Source organism: Gadus macrocephalus, chromosome 15 (genome assembly GCF_031168955.1).
Source record: "Gadus macrocephalus chromosome 15, ASM3116895v1".
Taxonomy (NCBI): Eukaryota; Metazoa; Chordata; class Actinopteri; order Gadiformes; family Gadidae; genus Gadus; species Gadus macrocephalus.
In genome coordinates, this window is record NC_082396.1 from 11,624,634 (window position 1) to 11,641,249 (window position 16,616).

Consider the following 16,616-nt stretch of genomic DNA (forward strand, 5'->3'; position numbering starts at 1 on the left):
CGTCCTCCCCCATCCCTTCTCCTTCCCCTCACCCTCACCTCCTCCCCGTCCTCCCCCTTCTCCTCTCCCCCTCTCCCCCTTCCCCTCTCCTCCCCTTCCCCTCTCCTCCCCTTCCCCTCTCCTCACCTCCTCCCCCTTCCCCTCTCTTCCCCCTTACCCTCTCCTCCCCCTCAGATTGATCCTCATAAATGGCGAGCTGGTAGAGGCCATAATAACTAATTCCCTCTCCTCCTCCGATGCCGCTCGCAATATCCAGGATGGAGAGCGGGAAAGAGGCACCGCTGCATACAGATTTCCCCTCCCTGGCGACGGTTGCTAGGAAGTGGATGAGAGCGGAAGAGGATGAGGTTTAGAGAAGGATAGAGTTGACTGACATCATTGTGTGTGCGTGTGCGTGCGTGCGTGCGTGCGTGCGTGCGTGCGTGCGTGCGTGCGTGCGTGCGATTTGATAAGTGGTGGCCAAAAGTGGAAATTAATAGAACGATTTTGTGCTGGAGGCGTGAATATTTCCCCGGTACATTTGGAGCACAACACACATTGATTCAGCCGGTGGAGTGCGGTGATCGACACATCACACGCCCACAGACCCCGGCTGATCCTTGTCAGACGGGTGATGTTTGGCGTCTCAATGCTCGACTCTCCCTGTTATGCACCCGATCGATTTAACCCGGTTCCAAAAACGTTGATGCGTCCATATGAGGGGGACAATGTTTAGGGAGTGTTATACAAGCTGCATCTCTGGAGTCCCATAGATGAGAATGGATTGCGACCACAGTACATTATCCAATCCGCATGGATAATGTACTGTGGTCGCAATCAATAATCATGTTCGACCTCTGTGCTGACCAGGGAACTAGAGGGAGAGGCACAGAGACGTGGCTTCATGAAATATAATCAACATCTCCCCAGCAATCCATCCCAGTTAAGCATTACAATATTTCATCAATACGGTCCTATTGTTCCTACAACCAAAGCCACAGATTCTGTGTATTTTCCGTATTCGAAAATTAAAGACTTTCAGTGCAACACAGGGATGTTGACTATAGGTAGCGAGTGCAGCAAATTTAGAATGCATGTGTGCTTTAAAGCACACCGTTATTGTATACTGCAGCCCTTATGTGTGATGCCGGTGTGTAACCGAAGTGTTGTTCCCCCGTGTGTGCGTCTCAGGTGATCCATAAGCACTTCTACCTGAAGCGGCGGGAGGTGATGTCTCAGTGTGAGGACTGGATCACAGACATCCAGCAGTACAGCAGCGACAAGAGGGTGGGCCGCACCATGTCCCACCACGCAGCCGCTCTGAAGGTACGCATGCACACATGGCTACGTACGGAGTCCCACCCTTTCTTCAGGTCCTGGTTTTGAACAGTGCAGTTGACCTCTTACCTCAGAAACCAGAGCGAGAGATCAGTTGAGAAAGATATGCAGATTATCTCCCATGGTTGCATGCCTGCCTGTTATGTAAGGGATAATGTATAGAACGCCGGTCATTATCGGGAAAATAAGCCCAGACAGAAGGGGCTTATTTTGCGATAATGACCGGAGACGTTCTATACATTATCCCGCTTATTACAAGGCTACTTGCCAAAACGAAAAAGTAATTTCACACACGGTGTGTCTTTTTACAATTACCATTCGTAGGGTTGATCAGCAGAGAAATAGTCTGTGAAGGGGGTCGCCGGCCCTCCGCTGCGCGTCGGGGCCGGACAACGCCCCTTAACAGTGGTATAATGAGCACATACCACAGCCTGGCGTGATCTATTGCTTAAATATATAGGCCACACCACTTGTTATAGGCCATACCACTTCTTTAGCATTAACTCATGCATTAAAATTAGATGGCAAATAAGTGTGTTGGTTATAATCATGACCACACCTGAAGGCCAGGTGACAGGAGGATTACACAGAGTGCTCACCCTGCCCCCTCTGCCCCTCCAGAGGCACACGGCCCAGCTGCGGGAGGAGCTGCTGAAGCTGCCGTGCCCCGAGGGGCTGGAGCCCGACGGGGCCCACTTCTCCCCGGACCAGCAGCAGCAGACGACAGACGGGGGCCTCCTGCTGAAGGAGCTGCCCCTCGCCACCCCCACCGCTCTGGACGCAGAGACCCCCGGGGGCAGCCAGGACCTGCACGCCCCCACCGAGGTCCAGCTATGAGTCTGGGGGCCCCTGGGACCCCCAAAAACAACCACCACCCCAGACACCACCTTCTTGCAAGACCACCCTCTGGGGGTGAGGGGGCCGCGGTCAACGGGGACCCAGATCCCAACCAGCCCCCCTTCACCCTTCTTCATCCGGCCCCCCTTCCCCCTTCTTCATCCTCCTCCTCCTCACAACTATCACTATGGTTACGGCGTGGACTGGAAAAGGCTTCCAAGCACAAGCCACACGGTTTCATTTGTCAATATTTGTATGTAAGAAAGGAATTATGTAACTGATGATGAGAAATGGGGATGGGGGGGGGGGGAGGGGTTAGGGAAATATGTGTGGGGAGGGGGTGGAGGTGTGGCCATCATAGAGGAAAAGGAGGAGGAGGAGGAGGGATCGAGACGCTAGTTCAAACCCGTTGATTAACGTGAACTTGACGGGAGCCAGACCCAATGCGGACTCTGCTTTGCCCTGATCGACGAAACATGGTCGGCGAAACAAGTCGGCTTTTATTTACCTGTAAAAGAGTGTCAACATTTTGTGCTGTTCCCCCCCCCCCCCCCCCCCCTCCCAAGCCACCGACCCTCCCACCCAATTGTGAAATAACCACTGATTGGTATGTTATTAAACTCATGTGTGTATACGTACAGACGGAGGGCAGATTATATAAGGGAAACCACCTCCTGATGGGACCGGTTCATGAATGATCATTTCCTTTTTCTTTTCTTTTCTTTATTTTTTTCTTTGACTCATAGACCGACTCCAGTTATAAGCAAGGGTATATATATCGGACATTCTTTACAAATACTATTTAAAAGAAAAAAAAAAATGGCGTAGACAAATAATTCGTCCTACTGATTTGGATACGGTCCTGTGATTGGCCGACGTGGCTTCTTCTGATTGGCCACGGGACTCCTGTGCACCTCAATAAAAGCTAAGATGGGCATCTTAAATGTTATGATGTTGTCCCTTGTATGGGCTTAAACAAGACACACACACGTTAAGGTTTAAAAAAATTATAATCCAACAAACTCTCAATGCAAGTTTAACAAACGCAGCCCGTTTTATTTTGCCTGGAAAGATATTTTCATGAGTGTAAAGGAGGATGCGTACCGGATATATATTTTGAAGGCTTCTCTGCATGTGTATGCGTGTGTGTGCGTGTGTGTGAGTTTTATGTGCGTGTGCAACAATCCCCCTAGTGAGATGCAAGCTGTGATGTGCCTTTGATCTACACTACTCTACCAAAACGCTCTGAAAACCTCCTTACGACTTATTCGCTCTTTCTACAAATTAATAATTCAGCTCCGTCTGGGCTTAAAACTGCTTTGATCTGTTTTTATTATGTTGATTCCAGTGGACAAAAAAGATGCACTTTCTATTATCACTCTCAAAACACATTCTCCTATTTTTCTTTTCTTTTCATTTGTTTTTCCTTTTATTTTTTGCTAGGACATTAAATGGAGCTTGTGGAATGATTGTTGCGAAGGCTTCTTTTCTAACGCTGATTGAGATTTAACGCTAGAACGAGAGGGATGACTGACTAGCTGGTTCCCCATCCTCCCGGCTCTGTTCAAATCATTTAATGTTCTCCTTACTCTATTGCACTGGCTGGCGTCACATATTTTTACTGCTTATTAAATTAAAGTCACATTCAATATTGAAGAAGTTGTTACACAGCCAAGTTGTAAACTTTGAAACTTCTCTGATCATGCATGCATGGTATAATGTTGAGGGTGCTGTCCTTGGTGTGACATACAGGAAGTAGAGGACCTGTTGTGGAGATTAAACATGTTTATACACTGCTCGACCACGCTCTTGAGGTCAACGAAGTTGGCTAATCTTTGGGCCACTGAGCATTTGGTTATCAGTATTATAATTTGGCGGATCCCAAGTTTTTGTTTTATGTTTATACATTGTTTTGCCCTTTAAATGCTAAATGTAAATTTAATCTAAATGTAAAACGGTGACATTGCAAATGCTACAGTTCCCTGATTTGTCAATGTAATATAGTTTAACACCTTTTGATAACGAGGCCTCCTAACCAATAGGGAAGCGCAAAACAATTTATGCTTGCAGCTTCGAAACATAGCGGAGTAACAAATAAAAAATCCATGTTGAAAGCTTAATAAAGTAAATTATGTTCCAATGATCAACACGAAATGATTGGCCAACACCATTGGCCGTAACTGAAGCTACTGTGATGAATGAGAGTGACCTATCCCTTCTTGGAAACTCATTTTTCGTCATATTCAAACCATCTAGTTCTTCCAAGAAGGTTGAGTATAAAAAAAGGGAAAACACATAAACATGACCACGTAGGATACGTCCATGGATAAACAAGCTTTTGTGGAATATGAAAATGCCATGGGCCCTATACTGATCCCTGTGGGACACCAGCACTTTGAGCATGAGCAGGAGGGACTGCCAAGAGCCACCATGGACTATGATGAAGAAAGCCAGCACAGTAGCATACATCTCGAGGGTGGAGCACTCTTTTGAGGTGAGAAGCTCGTCTCTTTCTTCCACCTAGCTGACCAGTGATGATGCATCACATCACGTTTCCATTTGACAGCACACGATCTGTGAACAACATGGAATTCATCACTGGAGATGTAAAGGTGTGAAAAAATACATGTTCTATGGTTTAAGTCAAGTGTTTTTTACAACTTAATGACAACCGAGCAGAACTCAAGATTAAACTGTTCTTCTCACGGGAAACCCCTTATATTGAGCGGAGTGGATTTATTTTGATGGATCTGTATTCGGATCAACACACAGGTCCTCCATACTGATGTGGTGTTTGATATTCTGTGATATTGTGTTGAGAGCACAGAATACCAAGGTATATAGGCCTCTGCCATTTTACAAATTATAGTAAACAGCTTACCACTAGGTGAAGGAAAGAATAGTTGTGCAAATCCGTCTTCTGGTATGGATGTTGAATAGATCTGCTGGTTTGTAAGAATGTCCCACTTATCCTGATAGTTTAATATCCTATGTGACGTGTAGTGTTTGTAACCACAAGCACTATAAGCTCAGAAGAAATGTCCCTATGGGGTCAGAGAATAAAACGGTAGGTAATCAGTTTGTATTAATGTTGCACAGTGCAACTTGCACTCACCAATCCAGAGAGGAGCGTTTGCAGACAGTCTGACCTGAGACCAAAGACCTCTCTTTGGACTCCTTATCGCCACTTTTCCGGAAATGCAACAACCTGCTTGCATTCACATCTGCTTTAGCCACATACTAATTGTAATACCAAGCTAAAATGTCTATGTTACAATATGTGCCCCTTCGTATCCTAGGTACAAATTTAACCTGTAATGGATTGGCTGTCTGTGTTAATTGTTTTGTTAACCTTTTATAAGGTTAATACATAAAACATAAAAAAATAGGGTTAAGAAAAATTTCACCAGCTGCTATCACGCATAGATCTATCAGAATGTTTAAGAGTATCCTATCTGTTTAATATACACATATTTATCTTCAAATAAATATTGTATTATTTAGCTATTGTCCGCGACCACTTTGTCCATTGGCGCTTTGTGGATGGCAACATTCCAGTAGTGAATTCATACATGAGTATGTCAACGTTTTCCCTGTCTTTGTTTTGAGTCACGGTCATATTTAATTATTTAGATGAACACGGACCAGGTGTTCGTCGGCCTCCCGGAACGACAACTTCATTAATAAGTTCTCTTATGTTTTCGGAAATCGACAGGGAACTATAACTCATCGCACTACGTTGGGCCCACTAAATCAGCCGGAATAAATGGGGAGCTTCCAGGGCCCGTTTATTCTCCCGCGTTCACTTTCTTTTCACGCAAAAGGCCTCGACGATGAGCGACACGTGCTGCAGCAATGTGGGATCAATATAGTGGAAAGAATTTTGAGAAAGTATTCGATTATGTAAAAATATACCATTATATTTTATTACGTAGTTGATTATGGGGGGGGGGGGGGGGGGGGGGGGGGGGCGGCGGTTGGACGCGGTTGTGTAGAATAAAGTGGGAAAAGTGGGGTTTAAGCAAACCTAGATGATTGGTCCCCTGATGCTAAAATACAAAATATGTGTTTGTTATGTATGTGCTTGGGAAGTAGAATCTACCGGACAAGCAGAAAACTATGTATACAGGGTCACCAAAATTCAAAGAAGAGAGGGCGACGTTTCACTTATGAAGCCAATGTGCCCTGTTAGAAATGTGACAAGGATATAGGTCTTCCAAAATGGAGATAACATGAATGATTTTTTTTTTGTTTGCTTTAATTGTCTTTTGTGGTCAATAATTTGTAAGCCTTTATATTCTATGCCAAATGTCATATAGTATAAGGCAGTATGCATATATCCTTTATATGATATCATATATTTAATATATTATACATACATTATATACATATATATATATCAGCATGTATTCATAATTCTCCATCAGCCTTTATATTAAAGTGGTTCGATGTTTTTCTATTACTATATATTATAATAACCAAGTAATCAAATTGTATTCTCAATAACGTCCATCCGACCAGGAAGTGGGGCGCTGGTGAACCCGTACCCAGAATGCACCGGGCAGCTGTCATGGCTGCGTACTGACTGCAGCACATGTACGGGAATAACACGCACATCATCCTTTCAATACGGTCTCTGCTATCATCACCAGTGGTGTACACAGGCCTATTTCGCTCTTAACACATAGCGACTAAAAGACAAATCGTTATCCTAGAAGTGCACTAGTGCCGGCTGGAAAGGAACGATTCAGCGACACACATTGACTATAGAGGGAGAGAGTAAGCGGGAGAGAGAGAAAGGTAAAGAGAGAGAGAGAGAGAGAGAGAGAGAGTGAGGGGGAGAGAGAGAGAGAGAGAGAATGAGAGAGAGAGAGATGCGGGACGTGGAGATAGCGGTCCTGCGTGGGGTGTTAACACCCGGCGAGGAGACGGAGTGGCAGCACAACTCTTCCACCACTGCAGGTAAGAGACACCGGCTCCGTTTGGTCCACCTGATGATCGATTAAACATTCGTTTAATGTATTGTCAATGTTGATTGTTGCTGTGCATTCTTCACAGCATTCCGTGTGTTCACGTAGAGCTTCCAAAGTATTTATTTATGTTTTAATACTGAAACGCGAATGCTTCGTTGCTGTCTGTTTCCACGGTCATCGCAATTGTGTCCATTGCTAGAAACGCTACGCCATGATATTAAGCTTTTGTTAGATGACATAATCAAGCCGGTAATAAACGGACCATAGGATGTCATGCGATTGTGTTGGGACTACTCGACACACACACACACACACACACACACACACACACACACACACACACACACACACACACACACACACACACACACACACACACCATGCAGTGATCCACTGTGTCCAAGTTCAAATGCACTCCAAATCGACACCAAATCATCCTCAGTAGCCGTTTTGTGTCTCTAAGGTTAATGATGGTATATTCGGTGGTGGTCAGTCATCGCGGGGTATTGGTACATGTCGGAAGCGTTTCCTATCCATCCTTGTATATTAATTACCGTTTGATCGATGGCAGCGCAGGCTTTTAACGCCTGTATATCAAACTATCCCGAATGCGAAAACAATGATCTGATCATATTGTCATTAGTTGTCATTAGTAAATCTTACTTGAGATGGTTACGTCGTTACGTTTTTCCATTTATTTGAAACTTGACAAGTGATATCCTTCAACTCTCCACGAAACAATCATCAGCCCGTCTATCATCTCATCCCGCTGATGTGTGTCGACCAATCGCAGTCGCGTCCGACTGTTATGCGCTAAAATGAAACCAACGAGTCGATGGATGGATGTTTCCAGTTGTAACCTTGAAGCAGACGCGCCTCCACCCTCCCCCCCACACCCCCACCACCACCACCCCCTCCTCGCTAAAGATTAATGATTGTAGTGGAGCAGCTCAAACGCACCACCTGGGAAATAAAATATAATGATTCCTTCGTGGGGGAACGAACCCGTATTCGCCTGTAAACATTAAAGCGTGATTGCTTCTATGACTGCGCATCTCAAGTGACCTTGCCAGTAGTGTTTTCAAATTCGAATTTGAAAACATAAACTATTACAACCGTATGGATCCTCTAGTCTAGTGTTATAGTTGATTGTGTTATTTCATTACTCACTAAGTGATAGCCATAAAATGTTCTAGTTGACTGTTATCTGTGAAAATCCAGGGCCGTGGATAGACATTTTGAGGGGCATCGGCTATAGCCAATATGAAGGGTATTCATACACCCAGACACTTTGAAAAAAATAACTCTTGCACCAAAACGTAGTTGTACATTGTATAGAATCTACAAATAAATATAACAATCAATTTATCATCACAGGCAAACCATAAATACAGGGCACCTTATAAGTTACATTTTTGGTTTTCTTTCAAAACACAAGATTTTAGTCATGTTTTCATTCAGCGTTTGTTTCAAATGGAATATAACGTTCAAGTCAGTTTTAATTAGTGTATTTTCCAATGAAAATAGGTATTGTTGTGTTTTTGTTAGTCAGCCCTTTATATTTACTACTTCCACATAAAGCATGGCGTGATACTCTAACTGTCCAAGAAGCTTCACCCTCTCTCGGACGCGGCCCGCAACATTAACCGCTGCCAAGATGGAGCTCCACCCACCCCCACTCGCGTGGCACACACCTCACACACACACACACACCTTGCACACACTTCACTCACACACACCCCACATAGATGACTGTATTGAAGATCAAATAAGACAGATTAACATGTAAAAAAAAAAGCACAATTTTCAGTTCACTGCCCCTCTTCAGTCATAATTGCTATCTTACTTGTACATTAAAAAATATAACTATCTATTGAAGAACCTCATCACTTGACACTTGGCTACGAGATGCTGTGAGGCAATTACACATTTTTGAATGTAACTACTTACCCCATACAGGCAACAACAGGCCACCAATACACACTGAACATTTTTAATTTGCTTTTAATTTAGCTAATACATGACCTCATGATATTTATTTTGTGACTTAAATGGTGAGTTGGAGATCACTTATGTTGGTTGAGGCCTTCGTAGCTTGTTTGGCAACAAGTTGTACCTAATCTTCTTACAAGCCTGCACCAGTCTTGTGGGTTTGTGGCAAGACTAGTGACACTGCTGATCGAATGAGCCATTGCCCTTGTATGATTTCGCCATTCTAAAGCCGTCACTTTGCTGTAATAATGGCGACTGTACGAAAGTATGTAATTTATTATTTTGCCTTATTTACTTTTTCTTCCATCATGTTTACATGCATGTTGCATCATCTCATTATGCAGGGTTCCATCAGTCAATCAATAGATTTTCAAGCCAGTCTCTAAACGCTTCTCTCCCTGTCTCCCAGGTTTCATCTCTGAAACTGGGTAGAAAACTATTTGAGATTAAAACAAAACCTGGCTTGCAGAACCAATCAAAAGTTTAGGTCTATCTCTAGGTCTAGGCGAGGTCTTTGGGCAGCTGTTTGGTAGGGGGCGAGTTCTCCGAACGTCTGCTGCTGCAGGACTAGTCAATCAATGGCTTCATGATAGTCTGATGGAGATGGAGACAGCTTTAAACATAACATCCACACCCTTTCTGGTATCAGAGGTCTGTGATTCAGCAGGCATAGTCTCCCATCTCCTGGCTCTGGATTCTGGGTTCGAGGTTTAGTTGCGGTTCCTGCCTTTCATGATGCAGTTAGGGCGAGTGGCGGACGACATCTTGAGTCCTCTGGCCTGACTGGAAACGTGTTTCCCGTCTCTGGAAACGACTGCGCGTCCTTCTGCTGCTGAGAAGCTCTGTGATTAAAGCCTGCCAGTCGATTCATCTCACAGGATAGCTCTATTACTGAGTGCTGCGTGCCGGGTTCCTCTCTTCATCAAACAACAACATCACTACACGTTGATCTAGTTGTCCTCTCTCTCCCTCCATTGCGGCCTCTTACTCCCACTCTCCACTCCGTTCCCATTCTTTCTCTCTCCCTTCTATCCTCTCATTACCTTTCTCCATTTATCTTCCGTTTCTCTTTCTCCATCATCCCCCTCTCTTTTCCTCTCGTTTATCATCCCTATTTCTATCCTGTTCTCTCAACCTTTCTCCTATCCGTTTCCCTCTTCTTTAATCGTCTCTTTCTCTCCACCCTATCATTGCAGCCCCCCCATCCCCCCCCAGGCAGTTAGAACTGGTAACTGTAATATTCCAGCAAATCCTGTCCCTTCTGGCGCCAATAAAAGCGGTTAATTAAAGCTTGTGGGATGGTGATGGTGGAGGTGGTGATGGTGGTAGTGATGGTTGTGATGATGGTGGTGGGGGGCCCTGCTGCATTTATCTGGTGTAGTTTTAATATGCTGGTCAACTTAATGAGGCTGATGAGGGAGATTCATCTGCATGGTGGTGATGAGGAGGCGGAGGTGGTGGTGAGGAGGTAAAAGGGATAGGGAGGAGGTGGTGGGATAGTGAGGTGGAGGTGGAGGTGTTGGTGAGGAGGGAGGGAGGGGTAGGTTGAGATGGAGAGGAGGAGTTGAGCTGGGGATGGAGGTGAAGAGGTTAACACTGAGGGGACTCCTACATGCCTGAACTCCTCTTCAACTTACTCGCCATTTAAAAAAAAAAAAACGTCCAAAATGAAACAGAGGATCGAACCAAGTGTTTTCCAAGCTGGCTTAATGGAAAGCAATGCGTAACTTGTGACTGGTGTAGATGGCCAAGTGTGATTTCAAGAATGATAACGACAAGGATGTGAGCCGTGTTACTGACTGAATGTGGCCATGTTTTTTAAAATAGTAGTCTACTGAACAAGCTTTTAAAAAACGGAGGCCCTGTCACTCTTGTATTGGGGTTCAGTTTGTTCAGCGACCTCCCCCTTAACCTGATTCCCGAGTGTTTCGGATATGACTTTGTGAAACGATGATGAATAAATGATGAATAAATGAATAACACACAGCATCTGCCAGGAGACTCCCTCCCCAGACAGGGCTGTTGCGGTCCGGGCTGTTGATGGTTTTTATTTATGGCTCCCTGACAGAAGTAGGCCCACTGCTGCGCTGTCTCCTGACGGGGGACTACGAGGGGGTACTGCGGAGCCCTGTCATCCGAGAGCTGCTGGGGGGCGAGGCCTGTTGCCATGGCGACAGCATTGAAGCCCACCTGGAGAGACGGCTCCTCGCCTACCTGTCGGATGCCCCCGAGGACAGCCAGTCGGACAGGTAGCATAACACACAATTGAAACGCTTTTATTCTGAAATGCCTGCAAAGCTTTCGAAGCTTACATTGTGAACCAATTTCATTCTGTCTCCAGGACTCAGTAATGCATTTTCATCATTATTGCGCCGCTATATTGAATGCCGCCGCATTTGTTCTAAACGCTTAAAAGCATCAATCACATGGATTTTAAATGTGTTGGTTTTTGTCAAGACCGGATGTGAATACGTGGTTTGATCAGGCAGAACAGAGCTCTCTGTGCCCACAGAGACTGGCCAGTCTTTGATTTCAAAGATGTATTATATTAATTCTGGTATATTATATATTCACCTATATTACAGCATATAATATTTTCTGTCAAATAGAATGCAGATGCTGACATGAGCAGATGCACACATTGTCGTGGCACGTTGTTAAAAGTGCATTTGTTTGTGGAGGCGGGCGGTCAGTCGTATAGTGGCGGCGGCGCTGAACATCACCTGCAGAAGGCTGTTGGGAACTCTAACCTCATCCTGATGGTGTTTGGAGAGAGAGCTGCCACTGTGTTTTTGAGTGTGTGTTTACGATGTTTTCGAACACCGGCTGGAAGATATAAACCGCAGCAGAGATCCAGATCAGGTGTCAGTCGACACGGCAGGCTGTAAAGTAAAGTAAGCTCTGTATCAAGAATCTGTCATCTTTCTCTGAAACACAACCGGCCTCAGATGGATCTGTTAGACCCTCGATACAACCAACCCGGCTCACTGATGATATGTAGGGGATGTATGTGTCTGTAGTGAAGGTGTTTGGTAAACAAGTCCATCATACTTGTGTACATTATATGTTTTTGTGTAAAACGAAACACAAACGTACCCCAGAATACTTGAGAGGAATCATTTCTTCTTCCAGTAGTTGATGGTAGTGCTGGCCTGGCTTAGTTGTGTGCGTGTGCTGACAGCAGGGGTGTTTTGTATCCCTTGATCACCTTGGGGGTGGGGGGGGGGGGGGCTTAGCCCAGATAAGGATCAGGAACACCGCTCCTATCCCTGAGTCCCGCGGCTCCCCACGCAATCCGATCTGCCCTCCGAGGGGGCTCGGATCCCAGAGATAGACGTGGAGGATAATACGCCGGGCTGGAACTTTTATTGGCCTCCCGCTGGTGAACACGTAAAAGTGATTCTCGTGGCAACGCCAGCGGTGCACCGATAGGCGGGAGACGTGTTTATCACGAGATGTCAGCCAATCAGGTCCTTCCTACTCCCTCTCCTCCTTATCCTCCTCATCCTCCTCCTCCCTCTCCTCCTCTTTCCTCATCCTTCTCCTACCCCTCATTCTTCTCCCCCCCCCCCCCCCCCCCCCCACCAAACAATCCTTCCTCTCCTCACCCCCTACTGTCATGAATAAGTAATTTTTAATAAGGAGAGTTTAACATCGCCCTCTTTCCCGCCCCTCTGGGAATGAGTGGGCCTGCATCCGTTTCTCTCTCTCTTTCTCTCTCTCTCTCTCTCTCTCTCTCTCTCTCTCTCTCTCTCTCTCTCTCTCTCTCTCTCTCTCTCTCTTAGCTCTATTCTGAATCATGTCACATAATGGTGGCAGTTTCCAGTGTTTGGACTCCATCCGTAGAAGCATCTTTCATCTGTGTTTATTTACATAAGAAATGTTCTGACATTTTTGCGGTTATTGCCTCGTCCTCTTCCATTTGGATGTGTTGCATCGTAATCTGTTGTTCGTATACAACACACATTAGATTGTTAAAATGTTATCTTTGTTAAAAATTGGAACTGGCATTTTGACGGTGGTGTGTAAATAATGAGTTATCATTATTTATCGTAGCTCTTTTGTGTTCATATTGAGTGGCCAGTATATAAACGTGGTTAGGTTGTTAACTCCCGGCCGTAATGCTTCATGAACTTGTTTTGTTCAACTCTGTTTCTGCAACAAAATAGAGAAAGTTGGACCACTGCTGTCAATGTGTTCTCTGAATTGAATCAATGACTCCAATGGTCCCACTTTTCCTCCAAGTTTTTACAGAACTTGGACTTTGAAGCAGGACTCTTGTATTAGAAAGTGGCCAAGCTTAACGCTTTCCGTTTTCCTAATCTTTTTGGATGAAAGCGTCTGTTGATTAATTATAAAATATTAAATGGTGAACAGAAGTCTGCGGACATCAAATAATTTTTCTCTACCAGAGTTTTTTTTCAAACATTCAGCATTCCTGACCCCCACCCCTTCTCCTTCTTCCTTTCTCCCCCCCAAGGGTGGTGGTGGTGTTTGTGCTGGCAGTGGCCTGTCTCCACCTGTTCGCACAGAGCAACTGGACCGGACCCTCACTGAGCCTCAACCTCCCCGACCTGCTGCCCCCCTCCCTGCTGGCCCCCCTAGCACAGGTTAGCCCCGCCCACAACTTCCTGCAGCACACCTGTACCTAGTTCTGTGTGTTTCTGTCTCTCTCTCTGTAGCTCCTTCTCTTTCATGTGATCACCTTTTCACTCTCGATGTCTCTTTCTTTTTCTTTATATATCTTTGCATATCTATATATATTAGGGGTGTAAAGATACATGTATTCGTATTGAACGGATGTCACGGTTCGGTGCATGGATTTACGCGGAGAATACACGGTATAAAATTAAATAAAACTGGCATGCAAATTAATTAATGTAATGCCAATCTAATGTTAGATCCACGATCTTCAGGGACCACTGAGATGCCTGAAGGGTCCCGGCAAGTTCGAGCTACACACGCACTCCGTTGATTGGTCGACAGAATCGCACTTCCGTGAGACAGGGGGATACGATCACTGATCTGGTGGTTATAACAACCGGAAGCAGTATACCTCTAGTCTATATCCTAGACAGAGTATTATCGCATGTATAAATCTAAGCCGGTATAAATGGATCACGAGCTCGGACTAGCCGTCCGTACTCTTCCTGGTTCACACCCCCTTCCCCCCAGCTGCCGAGCTTCCAACCTTTTAACCCTCCGGTTCAAAGGTTGCATTAAGAAAACAACCAAAATGTACATACTCAAATGAAAATAAAATACAGGCCATAGGAAAATTAAACATTCGGCGTAATGCATTCAAAACCATTAAACATTTATTAACACCTTTTAACTTAAAGAATATTAAAGGAAAATATAGCACATGGCTACATATGTAATGTTTGATAAATCTCCATCTATCCAGCCTTCTCCCTTACTGCTCATCAGTCCTCTAGAGGTCACAGGCTTGTAATTATCGGACCGCTAGGTGACCTTTAGAGGGAGAGCTACGACCTCACGATACTCAGGGACCGGTTTCTGTAATCTCCTCTTCCATCATCTCCTCCTCCTCCCACAACTTCCTCCCCTGCCACCACTCCCTCATCCTCTTCCTTCCCCTCCTCCTCCTCCCCTATCACCTCTCCCTCATCCTCCTCCTCTTCCTTCTCCATGTCATCCTCCCCATGCCTCCTCTTCCTTCTCTTCACACCCTAGTTAATCAGCTCCTCTCCCTCCTCTTCACATCCTCCCCTTCACCTCCTCTCCCTCCTCTTCACATCCTCCCCTTCACCTCCTCTCCCTCCTCTTCACATCCTCCACAATCACCTCCTCTCCCTCCTCTTCACATCCTCCACAATCACCTCCTCTCCCTCCTCTTCACATCCTCAACAATCACCTCCTCTCCCTCCTCTTCACATCCTCAACAATCACCTCCTCTCCCTCCTCTTCACATCCTCAACAATCACCTCCTCTCCCTCCTCTTCACATCCTCCACATTCACCTCCTCTCCCTCCTCTTCACAGCCCCCACATTCACCTCCTCTCCCTCCTCTTCACAGCCCCCACATCACCTCCTCTCCTTCCCTTTCCTTATCCACACTCTCCTCCTGCGATTATAACTCGTTCCACTGCTCCTCTGTGTCTTAATCAGCTGCTGAAGCACGCATGCAATTTGTGTTGTGCACTGATGCATGATCACACAAACACACACACATGTACGTGAACCTGCGGTGCTGTTGACAGAGCGATGAAGGAGAGAGAGAAAGAGGGGGAGAGAAAGGGAGACATGTGCAGGAGGAATGTCCTGGTTATGAAACGACCCCCGGGGTCCTAATTAGACGAGCAGATTCCTCAGCTCTCTCTCTCTTGCTCCTTGCTCTTTCTTTCTCTCTCAAAATTAAATGTAGTTTATTGGTATGAACGCTGAAACAATATTGCCAAAGCATTTGACAAACATAGCACAACAACTACAAATAGTTGCGATCACGTACCGATAATATGTTCCGTGTCTGCCTCTCCCCCAGCCCGAGGCGTTGAGTGATGAGCTCCAGGGAAGCCTGGTTCTGGACGGGGAGGCGGTCTACAGCCTGGTCTCCAACCCCTTCCTCCTCCTCCTGGCCCGGGTCGTCCTCCTCTCCTGCTCTCCAAAGATGGAGCAGCTCCAGGTACGCTCCTCATTACCCAGGATGCAATGCTTTACCCCAGATCCCTCCCCCTGACCCGAACCACACCAACCCATCATGGGACTATCTAAAGGCTGACCGAAACGTGACCATCTCTGAGTGTGTCATTTAACGGAATTGCTCAGTGATTATACTTAATCTTATCCACTAAACATGGCGGTTGCTAGATTAATATCTTATCCTCACCGAAATTTAACTGCAATATAATTGAATACCTAACCCATATCTAAGCTAATCATGTATCTTAATCATTTCCACATAAGAATTTAGTGTTTTACATCTGAATTACACCTCTTACTTTAACCATCCTTAATCTAACATCCAACCATAACTATTTCTAACTGCTTGCAGGTAAATCTGGTACCATTTGTTCACTGCTGATACTGAATACCGGTCCAGCTCTCCACTCCATTACCCGTATTGATCGTATTGATCAAGCAGTAGGTGTAGTTGGTTGTAATTAGTTTGACGTATCGATGAGCAATAGTTGTTGTTCATGAGAAACAAGCAAACATGTAAATTGGTATATAAAACAAATATATATATTGTTATGCCTATTGAACAACCTCACACACACACACACACACACACACACACACACACACACACACACACACACACACACACACACACACACACACACACACACACACACACACACACACACACACTGGCCTTAGGGGAACGGGTCAGGCTTTTGTATTCCCTGCCAGCGTCTTAATAACAATTTTCTATTTACCTGCACACGGACAGACGCAAACATTCATACCCTGCCTGCGCAGCCCTCATTGTACGACGAACTAAATCAAGAGTAAATACAGTGGACCGTTCCC

At 45.4% G+C, this 16,616-nt stretch overlaps 2 protein-coding genes across 14 annotated transcripts in view; both read left to right on the forward strand.

Moving 5' to 3' along the window:
• birc6 (baculoviral IAP repeat containing 6) overlaps positions 1–3,620 on the forward strand; it is a 99,169-nt gene extending 95,549 nt beyond the window's left edge. For all 13 annotated transcript variants that reach the window (XM_060072805.1, XM_060072814.1, XM_060072815.1 and 10 more), the window contains 2 exons: positions 1,171–1,305; positions 1,939–3,620. In XM_060072805.1, coding sequence (XP_059928788.1) covers positions 1,171–1,305; positions 1,939–2,154 — 351 coding nt within the window. In that variant the 3' untranslated portion in view covers positions 2,155–3,620. The remainder of the gene's footprint in view (positions 1–1,170; positions 1,306–1,938) is intronic.
• A 3,074-nt stretch (positions 3,621–6,694) lies between these two features.
• Positions 6,695–16,616, forward strand: part of ttc27 (tetratricopeptide repeat domain 27) — a 62,095-nt gene continuing 52,173 nt past the window's right edge. The window contains exons 1-4 of the mRNA XM_060072897.1: positions 6,695–7,116; positions 11,188–11,368; positions 13,600–13,729; positions 15,625–15,765. Coding sequence (XP_059928880.1) covers positions 7,014–7,116; positions 11,188–11,368; positions 13,600–13,729; positions 15,625–15,765 — 555 coding nt within the window. The 5' untranslated portion in view covers positions 6,695–7,013. The remainder of the gene's footprint in view (positions 7,117–11,187; positions 11,369–13,599; positions 13,730–15,624; positions 15,766–16,616) is intronic.